At 33.2% G+C, this 20,430-nt stretch overlaps 1 protein-coding gene and 1 long non-coding RNA gene across 5 annotated transcripts in view; one reads left to right on the top strand and one right to left on the bottom strand.

Annotated features, from left to right (window-relative positions):
• Positions 1–2,588: 2,588 nt before the first annotated feature.
• The window catches only part of LOC145306746 (uncharacterized), a 42,369-nt gene continuing 24,527 nt past the window's right edge, over positions 2,589–20,430 (bottom strand). Inside the window, exons 8-13 of one of the 4 annotated variants that reach the window (XM_080149037.1) lie at positions 20,114–20,178; positions 19,244–19,361; positions 6,012–6,157; positions 5,145–5,418; positions 4,787–4,870; positions 2,589–3,362 (exon numbers count right to left, since the gene is read on the bottom strand). In XM_080149037.1, coding sequence (XP_080005163.1) covers positions 3,200–3,362; positions 4,787–4,870; positions 5,145–5,418; positions 6,012–6,157; positions 19,244–19,361; positions 20,114–20,178 — 850 coding nt within the window. In that variant the 3' untranslated portion in view covers positions 2,589–3,199. The remainder of the gene's footprint in view (positions 3,363–4,786; positions 4,871–5,144; positions 5,419–6,011; positions 6,158–19,243; positions 19,362–20,113; positions 20,179–20,430) is intronic. The other 3 variants (XM_080149038.1, XM_080149039.1, XM_080149040.1) reach the window with 3 other exon arrangements.
• Positions 7,444–9,859, top strand: LOC145306783 (uncharacterized). Its single transcript, XR_013875206.1, has 2 exons — positions 7,444–7,625; positions 8,349–9,859. It is a non-coding gene; the product is annotated as an uncharacterized LOC145306783 (long non-coding RNA).

Below are 20,430 nucleotides of genomic sequence, written 5' to 3'. Positions count from 1 at the left end.
TTTCTGAAAACTTGAAAATAGAGGGTCATATACAAATAACTACATGCCCACCTTTTCTAGGACCTTTTTTCGTCTGTTAGCAAATTGTTTTCTGCTACTTGGCTGTCTTAATATTTCCGACACTATTGGATGATTTTCAAAGACCCAAATGAGAGTCTGCACAATGTCCTTGGGATGGGGGCATACCCCTTCCCCCTCTAGTGTTTTACTCCAATATGGATCAACTTCTTCCCACATGCCTTTCTTTATATGCCCCCAGAGGCCTCCAGTGGCGTAGCTGCTAATTCAAAATGTAATTGTGCATTTTCTACTGATTATTATATATCTTGGACAAAGTAGCCTCTGGATAAAGTAGCCTCTGGACAAAGAAGCTTCAAACAAAGTAGCCTAGTTTTCTTAATTAAATGTTTTGAGGCTTAACATAGGTTAGGTTATAGGCTAAGGGACCGAGCGCTGCGGCCATGACCCTTTTTAACATTGGAGGCTACTTTTTCTAAGTAAATGTCCCGAGGCTATTTTGTGCGGAGACTACTTTATCCAAGATGTATTACTATGATATTATTATTAATATAATTATTTTATATCTTCAACTTTTTATATTTATATTTGTAATTAGTACTATTATAAAAAATAAACATTAATTATTAGAATTGCGTTAATTATTCTAAAGGCGGATAAATTGATGTACATCCATAATGATGACACACAAAATTGCTCCTTCTGTAGATTAAAATTAATGGTTGAAACTGTTGAACACTCAACTAAGAAAACGTAATTGTAAAACTTTTGGGATTAGTGTAATATACAGCTCAATGTCCCTCTCTCTCTGTCTCTAGAGGCATGTCAACATTGCCCTTTCAATATCCAACATTATTATTAAGTCCATATTTCTTTATAAATTTTATTACATTAGATAATTAGATTTTTGAAATAGTGATTATTGAAGTCTTTAAAATAAACATTACACTAGTTTATTACACTAGTTCCCAAAGTTTTACAATAACGTTTTCTTATTCGTTGTCTTAACTATCAGTGCTTTCTTTGAATTTTGATTTTTTGGTTTATTAAGTTGAGTGCCCGACGTTTCATTGTGTGTATCACTATTGAGTATGTTAATAATGTTCATCTGTCAGATTGTTGTTATTTGAGAAGCTACTTTATAGTGAATTTCTTGATTGCTTTACAAATTTTTTGTGAATATTCCACAAACCAATTATATTCCAGCATATGATTCATTTGGTCCATTGGTCAGTTAGTCATGTCATAAAATCCAGACAGGAAGTGGACATTGGGCCGGATATCCGGCTAATTTATAATTATGCCGGATATCCGGTAATTTGCCAGGTATTTATGACACTAGTACCCAAAAGTTTATAATAACGTCAGCGTGGCCACATTTTTCAGTATACTGAAAATGTTCAGTGTTTGGAAATTTGGGATACAGTATTTTCAGTAAATACTGAACGTTCAGTATTTTGAAATTTTGTTCAGTTTTTGGAAATTTACATGATTCAGTATTTTTCAGTATTTCTTAAATTTTGCATAAATAAGATGTTTTTTCAAGTAGTTGATGTCAGATTTTTTTCGGCGCTTCGCGCCTTACTTTACTTTCCTTTATGTTATACAGTATTAATTTTTTTCAGATATTTTGTCTTTGGAGTGAGAGGATAGGTTATTTGGGATGTAGTTTTCATATTATAAAAAAAATTTGATTTGGCCTCAAGGTACTGCAGGCTTCCAGGTGGATTCTGGACAGGTAAAAAGTTAGAACAAAACTTATTTAACAAAAGTTACTACTTTTTGGATTTTATGAACTGATTTAAAGAAAATTTTGGCAGGTTCAGGTACTGCAGCCCTCCAGGTGGAATCTTGACAAGTAAAATTGAAATTTTTTACTTTTAAAGTTAGAATGGTATAAACTAATTTGAAGAAAAAAGGACTATCCACGAATGAGACCAAGTGAATTAGTAAATAATTATCAGTCATTTTCTGCTTAATTGGCACAAGAAAATCTAAGAGGCAAAACGAAAGATCTTTAAAATATCCCCCTAGTTCTGAAGCTATGATAGATTTAAAATTTTGAAAAGAGGAATCATATTTAAAAAATATTTAGTATTTGTATATTTTTGTTCAGTATTTCAGTAATTTTTCTTATTTTAGGATTTAGTTTTTTCAGTATTTCATGTTTTTTGTTCAGTATCAGTATTATTTTGGTTGTGGCCACGCTGTAACGTTTTCTTATTCATTGGCTTAACAACTTGAGGGTCCAAATGGTTCCACCAATAACTTTAATCTAATTACTAAAAGTGTAAAATAGCCCCTCTAGAGGCACTTGAGAGAGGAGGGAAATCCACCTCAACTTCTTTTCATTAGAAAGCCTATAGGTTTTTTTCAATTTTTTTCTATGGTACCCTACCCCAAAATAGTTATAAACCTTCCCGGGACATATGAGAAGCTACACTGTATTAATGAGCGGTTAGCGAGACCCTTTCGGTACAGACCAACACACAGAGATCCTACTACTTTATTATGGAGTTCCACAAGGATCACTTTTAGAGACTGAATACAATTTTAAAAGTTCTAAGATATTAGATAATATAGGTATATATTTCTATTTTATAGTTACAAATAAGTCATGAATATACACATGCATTTTTTTAATAATGAAATTAATAACAATTTGATTATAAGGGTTCTAATGCAGGAATCTAAAGGGATAAGACAATGGCCGTTAAATTGATGTACATCCCCAATGATGAAACAATTAGTGGTTGAAATATTTGGAAAGTCAACTTTATGAACCAACTAATCAAAAGTCTCTAAAGTTTTTAAGCCATCAAACAAGGAAAACTTTGGGGACTAGTGTAATAAACAGCCCATTGTTCCCTCCCTCCCTGGTTATAATGTCTAAGAATTGGAGCGTTTGTCAATAACAGTTGGCTTTTTTGGTATTTTAAACAGGTTATAATTGTCCTATCAATTTCAAACATTAGGTGATGATTCCTATAACAGTAAGTTACAAAAGTATATACAGGTACATGATAGTTATTTAATGTATCGTATTATAGACAGCTTTCCGCGGATATTGAAATAAAAAATCATAAGATTAAAACCAGTTTTGTCATCAAATTTATGATTTTTATTTCAATATTCGTGGAAAATTGTCTGTAAAAAAGTGATTTTATGGTTACTACATCAATCAAACTGGGGTCTCAGAGCCGATTGTCGTCTTTTTCTCCCCACCATCTTGTTCCACCGCCATTTTGTTTTCGTCCTCTGGCGCCGCCATTTTGTTTTCTGTTGTTTCTTCAGTCTCTGGATTTCCCGCCATTTCAAGGTCTGGTTTGGCCTTCTTTTGAAATCTAAAAAAATATTAATTTCAAAATAAACTTCTTTGGTATAACATGTCTATTTCTATCTTTTTTTTTAACAACCATTGATTATAAGATATAATTATTCTATTGATCTTATTTTTTTTTATAATAATTTCTAGGACAACAAAGTACAAAATTATAAGCAATAAAAAATGTAAGTATGTCCTTAAAGGAAGCCTGCAAGAATTACATCAATCTAACTGCTGAAAGACTGCCACAAGTAGACCCAATACCCGAAATTTAAAACCTTCAACTTAGTAACAAAAAAGTTGTAGGCATTTTAAAATGACAATTTATGTACAATGAAAATTTTGAAAGATTTTCATTGCTCATGTTATAAATTTTGAAATTAAACTACGTAGCCTAGAAACAAAATTATAAGCTTTTTTGTCATAAATTTAGGTTGCCTGTAACTAATTATATTTTTACAATAAAAATACCCATTTTTATAGCTAAAATCATTAAAAAAAAATAAGTTCAAGTTATGTTGTACTGAGAGTACTGTAGTATTTCCAGCCAATCAGAAGACTGAATCAGCTCAACAACCAATCACAGCTGAGCTTGTATTAGTTTCATTTGTTTCCGCTATGATTTTACGCTTACAAAGGCAAATTTAACCGTGTTTTATTGTAAAAATGTAATCAGTTACCCGCAACCTAAGTTTCTGATGATGATAAGGTTATAATTTTGTGTCTAGGCGACGTAATTTAATTGTGTACTTTCTATTATGAGCAATGGAAATCTTTCAAAATTGTCATTGTACATAAAATGTCATTTTGAAATGCCTAGAACTTTCGTGTTATTGAAGCTGAAGGCTTCAAATTTGGGATATTGTTTCTACTCGTGGCATTTAAAGCGTTGTTTTTCTTGCAGGCTAATAATAAGGAGAATCATCATATCAGTTCAGCAGTCAACTATATCCTATGGTACAAACAGATAGATATAATGTTACATTTATATGTAGCAGTGCCCAGCCTCTTTCTAGCAATATCAGAGGGTGTCCCATAGTATAGTGGTTAGCGTACTATGCTATGGTTGGGAAAAACCGAATTCAAGTCCCCCCCCCCCCCCGTAGACTTTGCACTTGGTTGACAAATGCTGTCGCAATTTGTCAGATTATAATAACGCAACCTTCTCTAAGATGACCTAAGGTTGTAATGAGAAAGATTGAAGTCAGGATTCTACCAATCAAGCAGCTTTAACCATGCTTTCCCTCATCCATGCTCCTTGTATGAGAGCACCATTAATTAGGTAGGATGGCTTAATATGGAACACCTGCCAAAACTCTAGGCCTGGGTGATGTAATAATTGAGTACCTTCCACGAGAATTGCGGGTCAGTTGCAATGTAACATAGAATACAATTAGCTGTGCGCGAAGCTTACTAATCTTAGATTGATCAAAGGATTCTCACCTCTGTTTGCATCTAAATCCTAACTTGAGAGAATTAGGGCTACAACAAACAGCCATATCAGCGCCGCCTATGCTGATAATCATCCTTGTGCAAAATGTATAGTATAAAACTTTGGGTACCGATATAAAACTTTGGGAACCAGAATAAAATTTTGGATACCAGTATAAAATTTTGGATACCAGTAAAAATTTTTGGGTACCAGTATAAAACTTTGGGTACCGATATAAACTTTGGGTATCAGAATACAATTTTGGGTACCAGTATAAAACTTTGGGTGCCAGAATAAAATTTTGGGTACCAGTATAAAACTTTGGGTATCAGAAAAAAAATTTTGGGTACCGCAGGGCTAGATAATTACCTCTCGATAAGATTTCTGACTCTGGTCTTGATCGGGGCCTTGGTCTCATTCTTTTCTTGGCCATCCTGTTTCTCCTCCTCACCCTGCTCAAGATCCGCTGTCTCAACCCTTTCAAATTCAGGGGCCAGGGTGTCGTCAAGCTGCGTCTTTTTCCCCGCATTTTTCTTTTTCATCTTCTCAAGAAACTCGGCGATTCTTTCCTTCATCGGCTTCCATTCTATTTTTTCTTCAGTAGCGGTTGCTGCATTGTCCTCGGGGGCTGCGGGGCTCCCATCTATATAAAAAGAATAATTAATGAAGGTTCAGTATGTGCATTATATATGAAGGATCTGTTTCATGAAAACTTTTATTTTATTCAATTTTGAAAATTCAGGGGTTGCCATCCGTATATAAAAAATGGGTATAGTCCCTTTCGTGACAACACCTCTACTATGAAAATACGATGAATTGCTCCTTAAGAGGCGTTGTTTCTAAAGGCACTGTGCCCAAAAAGTTAATCAGTGTCTACAATAAATATAGGTACATTTGTGCATTACATTTAGGCCAAATTTTTTTTTTAATGAATAAAGGATCTTTATGTGCATCATATTTCAGACTGGAAAGGGAAAATAAGAAATGGGAACATGGAATAAATTCCTAATTAGGACAGAAGTCAATAGATATTCGCCCATGAAAGGCTATTTATCTAAAATCTAACTTCAGGAAAGTGATTTATGTCCTTTGTCAGAAAAATTCTTACATAAATTCTCACAAAATCTAGCTTTTCTAGCAAACTCTTGCAAAATATCACTTTTCTCTCCTTTACATATCAAAATCTCAAAAACTATAGCTATTCTGTCCTAAATCTTGCAAAATATAAACAACTACCTTGTGCAGCCTCTCCGTTCTCCAAAACCGGTTTCTGTTCCTCCCCTTCCCCATCCCCTTTGTTCTCTCCCCCCTCTTCTGCTTGCTGCAATTTTTCTGTTTGTTTGGTTTCATTTTTGCTCACCAGGCTTCGCAATCTAAACAATCTAGAAATAGATTGATTCATAGATAGATGGATGCACAGATGGATGCATAGATGGATGCAAAGATGAAGGCATAGATAAATGTATATAGATGCATAGATGGATGCATAGATGGATGCATAGATGGATGCACAGATGGTTGCATAGATGGATGCACAGATGGATGCATAGATGGATGCAAAGATGGATGCAAAGATGAATGCATAGATTAATGTATATAGATGCATAGATGGATGCATAGAAGGAAAGATGGATGCATAGATGGTTGCATAGATGGATGCAAAGATGGATGCAAAGATGGATGCATAGATGGATGCATAGATGGATGCATAGATGGATGCATAGATGGATGCATAGATGGATGCAAAGATAGATGCACAGATGGATGCATAGATGGATGCATAGATGGATGCAAAGATGGATGCATAGATGGATGCATAGATGGATGCATAGATAGATGCATAGATGGATGCATAAGCCCGGTTCACAAAAGCTTTTTAGGGGTCGACCTTTTTTTTCAGTAGGTCAACCGATTTTAGTACAACTGAAATATAACCCAACCTAAACAAATTCGTATTTTTTGCTGAAATTACAAAGTTATTGTACGTGAAAATAATTAGAGAATGTTATAATAACCCCATTTTATCTATTTACAAGTATAATTATATTGTTCAAGGGAAAAAAAGTTACTCTATACTTGGTCTCATTTTGCATATATATTTTAAATCAGTGGTTTTTTCTTTCTATCCCTGACAGTGGTCCGAAGTTTATTTAAAAATTATTCAAAAGCTGTCTTTTAAAAACTTTTAATAATATTTTTTTACTTTTACTCAAAAGGAAAAAAAATTAATTAATTGATTTATTTTTTTGAGGCCTATACCAAAAAATTATATTGAGCTAGCTACTCGCCACTTGGTATTTTTTTTTAAAATCTAGAATTATAATGATCAGCTGATATGAAGACGTACGTAAACAACAGTTTAGATAAAATTTGAAATATGGAAGAACTAATTTACACAGAGTTATTTATTTGCAAGTTGAAAAATGTGATTATAAAAGGGATATTGATTTTGTTAGCAATTAGCAAGAATATTAATTTGTTTTATTTACCTTTTAATCGTGTTTTTTTATTGTTAACCTTTAATGGAAGAAGTCCACTATGTTATTCTATTATATCTTAGTTAAATAAGTGTGAACAATTAGAATGATGAGTATCATTCCGTGTTAAATTTCAGAAATTAAGAAATGATTGGCTTACTTCTCTCTGTTATTTATAAAAGGTAATATTTTATAAGCCTCGGCTGAGGCGTAACACGCAGCGCATACGCTCATTTTAAGCATGGTGATAGGTTCGAATCTCGGCCCCACACTGCATCATGCTATAAGAAGTTAAAAATTGTTTCTATTGCTGCCATGTCAGGTGTGTGACATAAATAGTTAGATTAGAGGGGAAGGCCTAGGCTCAAAACAGGTGCAACTCATTACCATGCTTAATTAGTACTTACAGATAAATATATAGTGGCGTGCACAGTGTTGTGCCATGAGGGTGCACAAAGGAGGGGGTAGTTGACTTGCCCCCCCCTCATTTTCAATTTTTGTTTTTAAAAGAAAGAAAATTTGGGGGAGGGGGGGCATGGTCAAGTTTTGTAGGGAGGGTGGAGAAATCTTTCCTCAAAATTGTTAACTATAGATTCAATGGTAAGTGCCCTACGGACTAAAAAAGCTTTCTTCTTTATTTCCTATCCTCTTATTGTTTAACGTAATACAATTTTTTTCTCTGAAGCTTAAGATTTAAGTAACTACTGAAGCGATTGGGTTCTCTAGTTTATGCAAGCTGCACATAGGTCCTGTGAAGGTTTTAGGCTATGTTAATTTACGATATTACTTATGGAATGGGTTTAAGCTATCTTTCTAGACCATTTCTGCCTTTTCAAATACAGATGCCAATAGTTTTTTTATAAAGCAGTATGTTTTTTGTCTGTAGCGAAAAATCTCGTGAAGCTTCCTATGTGCCCAAGGAAGTGCTCTTTGAGGCTTAAATGAGTATATCCGCTAGTAATGGGTTGTAATCATTTATGAAAGGTGTAGTTGCTATATTGTCCTTAGCTCATCTTATAATAAGTCACAATGTGAAAATGGAAGACATTTCGAATTATAGAGTACCTTTGGAACTAAAAAGTATTTATTATTTTAGAGGTTCCAGTTAGCCTACGAGGAAATCAAACCAACGAGATGAAACTCAATTTTATACCAACACACAAGAAAAATCATCTGTCGACGTGTAGTAATAATATAAATATATACCAAACCAATGAAAAGATTTTGATACCACTTTATTATAAAACATAAATAATCTGGCCTATTAAATCCTATTATATCCCTCTTATATTTAAACTATTAAATTCAACTTTTAATTGAAATGTCCGTCTATCTTTGATGTTTTAAGGGGGGGGGGATGTGATGACTCTTCATACGACATACCAGCAATTTTATATTGGGTGCTACTCCCTTAGTTTTAGAGATAATTGGGTAAAATCTTTTTGTTTGTGTCACTTATTACCCCAAGTTTTGGTATCTTTAAAAAACGGTGGCGGGACCGTCGCTGCCGCCAATTTCCGCCGCCGCCCAAAATTTTTAAATGCATTTCTCGCCGAATTAGGCAATTTGGAATCATTTGAGACCATGTTATTTATTTTTAAAAAAATTTTCTTACAAGCAACTCTTTGGTGGGACTGTCATTTTTTTCAAATTCTCGTTTATCAAGGTATATCTTAAATTCAATGCTTCTCCTGTATACTTTTAAAGATATTGAAACAAACCTTTTTTAGGTTGGTCAGTAAAAAATATTTTAATAAAAAACGTCGTTGGTACTGCTGATCCTGCCGTTTTCCGCCGCTGCTAAAAAACATTTTTTTATTGCATTTCTTGCCATTTTATTTTTTTTCGGCGGCGGAAAACGGCGGTGGACGGCGGGAGCGGCGGTACCGCCGCCTTTTTTTTTTAAAGATACCAAAACTTGGGGTAATTAGTAACACAACCAAAAATCTTACCAAATTATCTCTAAAACTAAGGGAGTAGCACCCAAAATAAAATTGCTGGTATGTCGTGTGACGAGTCACCACATTCCCCTCCCCCAATTAATTTTCATTTTTTTAGATTAAAGTACTTATCAATTTTAAGTTTGACTTTGTTCTACGAGACTTTTGTGTCTATAGATGAAAGGACAAGTATCTTTGCTTTCTATGTTTTAGCACGAACTTAAGTTCTGGTTGATCTAAAGGCTGTTTTGTTGTAGATAAAGATGCATGTAACTCAATTGCATTATTATATATGCTTAAGAAATTATTCCAGATAAGTCATCTTATTTATTAGCATTCATTGTAAATGCTAATTTGTTACCTATTCTGTTTGTTTTCTAGTCATCTTGTAATTTTTATGCTTCAATTCTAATGGACATTGTCAACCTTGTTTCATTATTAATACTGTTTTTGTAAATCAACTTTTACATTCGCATAGAACTATCCCTTATGTTAAATTATTTTTAAAAGTAATTAGCAACAAAATTACATGTAATTTGAAGCATCAACATTTTGAGAAAAAAAACCTGTTTTCAATGTTTCTGTGATAACTTTTACATATTTTATTCAATTTCATCTTCAAATTATGATATTCAAATCTATAATAAAATATATTCATCCCTTCAAACAATCCTTTTATGTATTAACTGGCTTCTTCTTAACTAGAGTTTTTAAAAGCGAAGCTTTTCTATAATTAGGGTCGGTCCATACGTACGTCCGTCCGTCACAGTTAGTTCTTTTCGTTAATTTTAACAGGTTAGAATTGTCCTATTGATTTAAAACTTGCATGCTGATTCCTAAAATAGCTATGTACGACTTAGAAAGCGTAGCAACTCTATAATCGTTACCAGAAAATCCATGCGTCCATTTAAAACAAGCTGATGTTTTTACTTTTTTGACAACAAATTTTGAATGTTAAAATTATCCTATTAGTCTGATTTTTTGAATACTGATTCCTATTGAAACAAGGTTTAGTGTTATAAGCGAAGCATCTCTATAATCAAGTCTTAAAAATGTCAATATTCAGTTTACTCAGTTCTGACCCTCAACAGTTTGTTTGTCCTTCCATTTCAGAGCTTTGCTTTTATGGATGTTGTCGTCCTTGTTATATTTGTGAACTGAAATTCTATTACAAGGTGTGTTTCTTAACATTCCATGAATTTACAAAGGGGAACATTTTTCTTGCTAGTTTGCCTTGTATTTATGTGTTTTAAAACAGTAGTAGAACGCTGAAATTTGGCATGTAGTAGCCCTCATGAGGTAAAATATGTAACTGGAGAAACCCCAGAAAAACCACCGCCGATAACCGCTAAATCCTGCAGATTTTTTTCTTTTTCCTGCTAAATTAGACAAACGAGAGCAAGTGATTCTAAGGACTGTTTTTTACCTAAATAAAGTATTTTTTGTACGAAAATACTAAAATATCCTATTACATCTTCATATGAAATGTAGGTGTCAGTTTCCAGGTATAATCCTGCAGGTCCTGAACCTCCAGGTCTATATAAATCTTTAAATGGCTCCTGAGATCCCAATTTCTTATGTTTACCCGCCGGTTGCGGCGGCTGGCAGCTGCCAAGTACAATACCATCAAATGTTTTGTTGAATTAAAAGTTTCAAATAAAATAACATGTAATGTTACAATTACAAATTTAATCAAATGATGTAAATTACGTAAGTGTACAAATAAAACTGCTTACAGTCTTACAAGTTACCATCCCCTTTTCTAAATTAACATTTTAAAAGCAAAGCTTTTCTATAATTAGGGTCGGTTCGTCTGTCTAGAACGGATAGCTTTTTTCGTAAATTTAGGCATGTTAGAATTGTCCTACCAATTTCAAACTTGGCATGGTAATTCCTGTAAGTAGTTAGGTACGATTTAGAAGTGTAGCAACTCTATAATCATTACCAGAATGGCCGTACATCTATTTAAAACATGTTGATTTATTAACTTTTTTAACAACAAATTTTTATATGATCTAATTATCCCATTGAGCTTTTTTTGTATACTAATTCCTGGGACAAGTACAATATTATAAGCAAAGCAGCTCCATAATCAAGTCCTAAAATTGTATGTATGTCCATAAACATTATTCTATAGTTTTATCAAGTAGTTTTTCAACAAATTTTCTTACAATTTGCTTCAACTTTTATACATTTATATTCTGATTATTCATTTTTGACACTCTATAAGTGTTAATGCACATTTGTCCTACTGTTTTAGAACTTCGCTTTTATAGATGTTCTTAAGCAAGTTTAAATGTTATTAGATTCAAACGTGGATTCCTCTAACAAAGGCTTGCGAAGATGATTTCTGTAATATGCAAAATTTGGCGTGAATATAAACTGTACATTTCTGGAAAGTCTGAATGTTCATTGAAACTTAATTAAGTTATTCTTCTATTAACCTTGATTTTTGGACAATCAAAAAAATTAGACACTGCGTAATATTATATAATATTCAAATAGCAGCTACACTCTAGCATTTAGAGGATTCTTTATCCTATAAGGGGGGGGGGGGGGTGTAGTTTACCTTCAGCTTTAATTTTTTTTTCCAAGGGCGATTTATACCTTACTACTAAAAATTCCCAGAACCTATTAGAATCTGTAAAAGTGAACCACATAGCTAGGTCAAGCAAATCCTTTGGTTAGGACAAACATCCCATTGGTTTTATATCAGGATGACGAGCATCAAAAGGTTACAGAAATATTCCAATATAGCTTAGTGGTTCAGTGGTTAGGTATCGAGATCTTAATAATCAAACAAAAACTTATTTCTTTAAATAATAGGATAATTATTCATTATTAGTGTAAATATGCACTTAGAGGCAATAGAGGGGAGGGGGTGAATTAAACTACCTTTCTTATTTTAGTTTTTAAAAAAAAGTTTTTTAAAAATTTAGAAGGGGGGGGGGGGGTATTAGTACCCTCCACAAAAATAGCTAAAAACCTTCCACAACCAAAAAGAAGTTACACTTTAAAGAAGTATCATATCGGTTCAGTGTTAAAAGAGGGACCCATTTGAACAGATATACAGAGATCCTGTTACATTGATGGATATCCGGAAAAAATTAACTAAAGATCAGTTTCTAAGCTAAAAAAATCATAAAACCTTGCAAGATTCATAACTTGTAAAGATAGGAATCGATCTAGCACCTCAACCAATAAGCAAATCTTAATGAAACTTTGTGGGAATATGTAGATTGTAAATTTATTTAATCCCTGAAGATATCAGCCTTTTATCTTGAATATGAGTAAAGAAAATCATGAAAACTTATCTAGGAATCGAACTTGCACCCTAACCTTGATAAAAGTTTGCAGGATAATAAAGTATTCAATCCATAAAAAATTCAGCCATCTATCTTAAATAGGAGTTGAGAAAATCATGAAAACTTAAAAATGTAGGAATCAATCTAGCACCCCAATTTATTGATGAATCTTAATAAAAATATGAAAAATGTTATTATATTTAATCCGTAAATATTTCAAGTGTTTATCGTTGATAAGAGCCGAGAAAATCCCCAGATGGACGGACATTTCGAATTATAGAGTAGCTTCTCTATCAATAAAAAAGTTTTCAAATATATAAGTAAACCTTATGCGATTGGAGGAAACCTGCAACAATTAAAAATGTGTAACGATTTTAAAAGGTGTTTTCTGAAGATACTATTAACAAGCAGCAAAGCCAAATAATACAATATAAATCTAGAGGTTAATACACTAGTCCCTAAAGTTTTAGTTGGCTTAATAACTTTGGGGACTTTTACTGAATTTTTATTGATTGCTTTATTAAACATACATATAGAATTAAAGAGTAGCTTCACACACTTAACCATTGAATTAATAAAAAATATAAGAAATATATTATTTTATTTTGTTACAAATCATTTAGGTAGGTATAATTTAGAAATCTTAAAATCTTAATATTTAAATGATTTTTTTCTCCCATACGGCTAAACAACATCATTGGTTCCTGAAAAAAACAATACTTAATTAAGATTCTAAAAATTTCTTTTAGTAGCAAAGGTACTGCACAATTCATTTTATCTGTCATATACACTACTTCTTTAGAAAACTAGCGGGTATGCTTATAAAAGCCACACTTTAAGAAAGTAGGGGACAATTCTACAATAAAAGGAAGTTTTTCTAACTTAATGGTTTTTTAATAGCCTTCAATCCAAAATACGATTTTCTCTTATCCGTGTATTGTCCCTTTTTGATAGTTTTTAAAAAATACCTATTCATTTTAACATTTGTGCATTTCTCATGAGCAACCTCCGTATAAAGTGATATAGGATTTAAGATAATCAATATCTGCATGTTGATATTTTAAATGACTTAAACTGTGTAGAGACTGTAATATTTAAGACCCTAAAATAAGAGAGTTGATTCTTAACATTGAAAGGGAAGCTGCGTATATTTACCTTAGAGTGTAGTGTGCAGAGAATTTCTTCGTAGTTTTATTTCGTTGGTAAAAGGTGTTGTAATAGTTCTTATAGGTCGGTCTCCTTACCATTACCTTAAAATTATTTTAAAAATCATTAATAACAGGATGTATGTCTGTCTATGTGTACTGAAGGACCTATCTAAAGACTGTATCAATATGGTTCTACCTTTATAGTGAATATTCTGATAGGTCTAGGTCAGGTTTTATCTATTTTTAGAGAGAGCACTACCACCACTCTCTTACAGAGAAATCGCTCCCAGAAAAAAGACGCCGCCACCCCCCCGCCCCTTACAAAAAAATCCTTAAAATTTCGTTTTTATTTCTTTCAAAATTAAAAGTATCTTGGCAATTTTTTACGCCACAAGTTAAGCATAAGAATATAATTTTCAATCGCAAAATCAATTAATTGAATCTCCAATAAATCTAATGATGTTTAAAATTTTTGTTTAGGTTTCTGTTAGATGTGGTAAAGTGCACGTAAGCTCCATGTGTATGAAAGAATTAGCGACAAAAATATCTTAAAACAAGGATGATAACATCCATAAAAGCGAAGCTCTGAAATGGTAGGACAAACGAACATTAACTCTTGTAGAGGGTCAGAATCAGTATATTTAAAGTATAAAAGTCGAAAAAATTAAGTCTGTTAAAAACTGCTGAAATACAGGATAATGTTTAAGGACACACTTAAATTTTTAAGACTTGATTATAGAGCTGCTTTGCTTATATTATTGAACTTTGTTGTCCTAGGAATCAGTATTCCAAAAATCACATCAATCGGATATTAATAACACACACAAAGGGGGGAGGCGGAAGTAACACTTTTTGAAACCAAAACTAAAAGTCAAAGCAACTCAACTAAATAAAGAGTTACAGCTCTGAGATTTGACATGGCAGTTGCTTTAAAGAGGTATAATATGGAACTGTGAAGAAACGGCGGAGGAACCGCCGCTCAGGCCGAAAAACGCCGTTTCCCGCCGAATTTTTTTTCGGCTTTTCTCGCCAAATGCAAATATAAGAAATGACAGGAAGGTGGAAGGCTGCTAATGCAGGAGAAGAGAACTGTGGTTTTACTAGAAGTATGAGGTCGGTAAATATATTTGCACTCGACACTTGCTATTGTAATATTGACTTGTTTGAACTATTTCAAGTGTCAAGTGAAAATATAAGGGAAATTTTTATGAAAAAAATATCTCAGATGATTCAAAATTATCTAATTTGACGAGAAAATGCACAAATAATTTTCGGCGGGAAACGGCGGTTTTCGGCGTGAGCGGCGATCCACCACCGTTTCTTCACAGTTCCATATTGTACCTCTATAAAGTAACTGCCATGTCAAATCTCAGAGCTGTAACTCTTTATTTAGTTGAGTTCCTTTGACTTTTAGTTTCGGTTTCAAAAAGTGTTACTTCCGCCCCCTCCATTTGTTGTTAAAAAAGTTAAAAATCGACATGTTTAAAATGAACTTACGGACATTCTGGTATTGATTTTAGATTTACTAGGCTTTCTAAATTGTACCTAACTACTATAAGATTCACCCTGCAAAGTTTGTATTTAATAGGACAATTCTAACATGCCTAAAGACCGACCCTTATTATAGAAACTTTGCTTTTAATAAAATAAAAACCAGATGCGCAATACTATTAATCACACTGTTATCCTTTAATATAAATTAGTAAGTTTTTTTTTTGTCTAAAGCTTAATTTCTCGGAAATTAGAAGGTCTTAGTTGTAGGTCAGTCTGCTGATATTCTAAATTTAAAAAGATCATAAACAACATTATAAATGTTAATAATCCTTATATAAGTAACAGGATGTATGTCTGTCACCGTGTAATGAAGGATTCTGATAGGTCTAGGTAAGGTTTAATCTATTTAGGGAAAGGGTACCACCACCAACTTAAAGATAAACCGCTCCTAGAAAAATGCCACTCACAAAAGAAAATTCTTTAAAAGGGATAGTTGCATGAAGTGCATTTCAGAAAACTGATTTCAAGCATAAGTACAAGCATACCATCAAACATATATAGTGGGTGTCGTATTACAATAAATAACAAAGAATTAGACTTCACTAAATTAGTCGTCATGCTTTTTTTTTTGTAAAAATAAGCCAGCTTTATAAATTGCGAGAATGCAATTTTCAAGTCTTGATATTTTTTTTAACTACATGATAGAAAATTCTTTCAAATATATGGCCTATAAATGTAGTTTCAACCATTAAACACGAAAAATATGCAGATCACTAAATTCAAGTTAAAATGCATTTCGTGCAACTATCCCTTTAGTTTTTACTAAAAAAAAATTAAAAGTATCTTGTCCATTTTAACATTTTTCTCGCTAAAAGATAATTATATAATTTTTAATCGACAAATGTAGTAATTGTATATATAATAAATGTAATTATAATTACCATATTTTGTGTTAATACTAGGTTTCTGTTTGGTATAGCAAAGTGAACGTAAAATTAAAATGCTTCATGTGTTACGTGTATGAAAGAATTCACGGCAAAAAAAGCTTCAAATGAAATAAAAGGCCTAATTTCTCAGGGTCGTAGTTAAAGGTCTGAAGCTAAATATCTGATCCTAATTGATTTACTTTACAAGGAAGCTTTAAGTCTTGGGTAAGATTTAGACTATTATTCTTGTCAAAATGCTAGGGGTAAAGCAACTATTTATCTTTTAAATCGCTTTTGATAAATATATCGCTGCACTAAAATTAATTTTTTTACCCGCAACCATAGCCTAACATGTTACCCATCTTCTCGTCATCGGGGAGTTGTTAGGTACGAATCTCGGTTAAAAAATGGTTTCTACTACACTATATCACACGCGCGATATTAATAGTTAGAGTAGGGTGAATGACTAAGCCCAAAACAGGCGCAACTTATTACCATGCACAGGTAGGACTGAGGTCGTGAAATCAAAGAGTTGGTTGTCTATTGGATGTTACCCCCAAAAATCTGCCAAAATGCCAAAATCTAGATATACCAGGGAATTGCACATTTATGGGTTGAAAAAGGGAAAGCCAGAGGGAGGGGTTAGGGGGCAGACTTAAACTTTTGCGTTTGTTGATTTTTTTTTAACATAAACCTAATATTTTCAACAACATAAAAGTTTAGATCACATCACTTACGCTCGTTCTTGTATCACCTTTCCATTTTTTAATTTTTTAAATAGCATCGGCTTTAAGGTTTAGAAAATAATTTTTGGGTATAGTTCCTTTCGTGGCAACGCCTCTTAAGGGGCGTTTCGTAATTTTTTCACAGTAGCTTTTCCACTATTTCTAGCCCCTGCGGGGAGCCTAAACCCTGCGTGGCAATCACCTAACCCAACTTAACCAAAAAATAACCTATAAAAACTAATGTGAAAATACGACGAAACCCCCCTTAAGAGGCGTTGCCACGAAAGGGACTATACCCTAATTTTTACTGTACGTTACATGAAGAAAAAAAAATGTAAAACCTGATTTGCTTTTTTGTTAGTAGAACCGTCGTTCCAATGCCGTCAATTTCTTCTCATCTTTAATATCTGAAAAGAATCAAACTTTCAATATATATAGAAATAAACATGAATGTATTACCTAAAGATAGTATATATTGCTGCATCCATTACACCATATCTGTGAGGAAAGTTGTGTTTGGCACATTTCAGGCCTTGTTTTAGACAATTAACCTACCCTAGCAATGAAAAAAAATAACGTACATTCCCCCTTTCTATAATTTTTGTATTTATTTAAAAAGCTAGGGAGCAATTGTTACTATCTTCAACGGTTATAGTTAGTAAGGGGGGGGGGGGGGTTAATGCAACCATCTTGTAATCAGTGAGCAAATGGCACTTAGAATTCGAATTTCCATCTGAAATTTTGTATGAGTAATCCTTGGTAGGTCTATTTTCTCTAAATCGAACAAAAAGTTGGAAAAGTAACGGCTAACGGCTGGCGGTTTAGCCGTTTTGCCATTTATTGGATATCTATATTGCAAATTAGTCATGAAACCTATCTCCACATAATACTCTATTTCACTCCAAAACGCTATCAAACGGTTATAGACGGTAGCTGTTGGTACTAGAAGTTTTAAAAATGGTTATTGATATCATTTAACATGAATTAAGCCAAAAATATGTTTTAAAAAGTTGATTCCTACGTAATTGATGACAGATTTACCCTGAAAATAGGCAAAATACGGCTAAACGGCTGACCCGCCAGCTGTTACTTTTCCAACTTTTTGTTCGATTTAGGGAAAATAGACCTACCAAGGATTACTCATGCAAAAGTTCAGATCAAAATTCGAATTCTAAGTGCCATTTGCTCACTGATTACGAGATGGTTGCATTAAAAAAAAAACCTTTTTATCTTAATATGTGTCACTGTATTTTATATAATAGCTTGCTTACGCAAAAATACACACACGCACACACACACATAAACGCAACGTAAACTTTTCATCCCCAACCAACCCCTATATAGTCCCCGCCTCGCTTGATTTTTGATAACTTTCAACAAACGTTTATATTGTAATAACTGAACAAAATCACAAATTAAATAAATATAATATAATGCATTTAAAAAGTATCAGTATCTTAACAATTTAACGTTTTTATTTAATATCGAAAAAGATATTTGTTATTGTGTCCGCCATTTTTATTTAGGTTGGTTAGAAATTCTAAGTTCTATCGATCAGCTGGAGGTTGCACTAAAAAAAATTGATAGACGTTTTTTCAACATTGCAAAATTTTTAATAAATAAACACCAAAAATATTTATTTTCATTTCAATAACTAATTACATTCAAAGTACTTTAAGATTGCAGATGTCATTTTTTAATTTTCAAGAAAAATTAAATCTTATTGAAATAATTTTTTGGAGATTATGAGGACGTCCATCTAAATTTTTGTAAATCTGACTCCCAGCTGATCGCTCAGGGAAAAAGGAACATCAAATAATCTATTTTTAGAGTATATATTCAAAAGTACAACTGAAAAATGGTTGACCTCAAAAAAGGTTGACCGAAAATTTCTATCAGTCAACCGTTTAGCTTTTGTGAACTGGGCTATAGATGAATGCACAGATGGATGCATAGATGGATGCATAGATGGATGCACAGATGGTTGCATAGATGGATGCATAGATTGATGCATAGATGGATACATAGATGGATGTATAGATGGATGCACAGATGGATGCATAGATGGATGCATAGATGGATGCATAGATGGATGCATAGATGGATGCATAGATGGAAAGATGGATGGATAGATGGTTGGATAGATAGATAGATGTATTGATCAATTAAATGGATAGAAAGAACGATTAATAGATCAATGGATAGATAGATAAATGAATGCATAGAAGGATAGGTAGATAGATTGATAGATCAATAGATAGATGGATGGATATATAGATAGATATATAAATGGTTAGTTAGATGGATTGATAGATAAGTAGAAAGATGGATGGATAGAAGGATAAATAGATGGATAGATAGATTGATAGATAGATAGATGGATGGATAAATGTATGGTTATACTTGTGGCTAAAATAAAATTTAACATGGGGATTCCTATAACAATTAGGTACCTGTGACGAAGAATAAAGACGGCCAGAGCTAGGATGGCAAGGATGGGTAGGACAGTGGCCAGCGTAATTGTTGAAGCATCTTCATTAGCAGCATTGAAGGATTCCATCCATGTCGTGCCTAGAATTAATAATAATATTAGTGGTTGAAACGTGTGAACACTCAAGCTAATGAAACAACAAATGAAAGTTAACTGAAGTCCCCCAAGTTTAGAAACCAACAAATAAGAAAATGATACTATGAAACTATGGGGAACCAGAGTAATAAACAGCCCTTTCTGAGATTAAAATGACTTACTTGTGTGTGTGTGTGTGTGTGTGTGTGTGTGTGTGTGTGTGTGTATGTGTGTATTTGTATGTATGTATATGTGTGTGTGTATGTATATGTGTGTGTGTATGTATATGTGTATGTGTGTGTCTGTGTGTATGTGTGTATATGTATATGTATGTGTGTCTTTGTGTGTAGGTTTGTGTGTGTACGTCTGTGTGAATGTGTGTGTGTATGTGTGTGTATGTGTATGTCTGTGTGTGTGTGTGTGAATGTGTGTGTCTGTGTATATATGTATGTGTGTCTTTGCGTGTAGGTCTGTGTGAATGTGTGTGTGTATGTGTACGTCTGTGTGAATGTGTGTGTGTATGTGTGTGTATGTGTATGTGTGTGTGTGTGAATGTGTGTGTCTGTGTGTATATGTATGTGTGTCTTTGTGTGTAGGTTTGTGTGTGTACGCCTAAGTGTATTTGTGTGTGTATGTATATGTGTGTGTGTGTATGTGTGTGTGTGTATGTATATGTGCATGTGTGTGAGTTTGTGTGTGTGTGTGTGTGTATGTCTGTTTGTCGGTCAGTCTGTCTGTCTGTCTTAAAATAACTCACCATCAATTCTGAGTATGGTTTCAACTTGGACAGGTTTGGTCAGGCCAGGATGGTGGATCAGGCACCTAAAAAAACAGGTATTATAAACAGCTTTCCGTGGATATTATGCGGATAGTATGGCTGAGAACTGGTTCTTATCCAGCGGATAATAATCGGTTTTGGGATGTTTAAAGAAGTATCGCATCGAAAAAAGTATCTCATAAAAATAAAGTCCTACACAACCTTAAAAGGAAGTAAGAAAATTAATCAGTTAAAAATAATTTTTGGAAACCTTGGTAACTAATAGTTTTTATTGTTAAGCAATCAATATCTAATTA

This window comes from Acartia tonsa, chromosome 15 (assembly GCF_053477335.1).
Source record: "Acartia tonsa isolate MP-2025a chromosome 15, ASM5347733v1, whole genome shotgun sequence".
In the NCBI taxonomy this organism is placed as follows: Eukaryota; Metazoa; Arthropoda; class Copepoda; order Calanoida; family Acartiidae; genus Acartia; species Acartia tonsa.
This window is presented reverse-complemented; position numbering and strand designations above follow the sequence as displayed.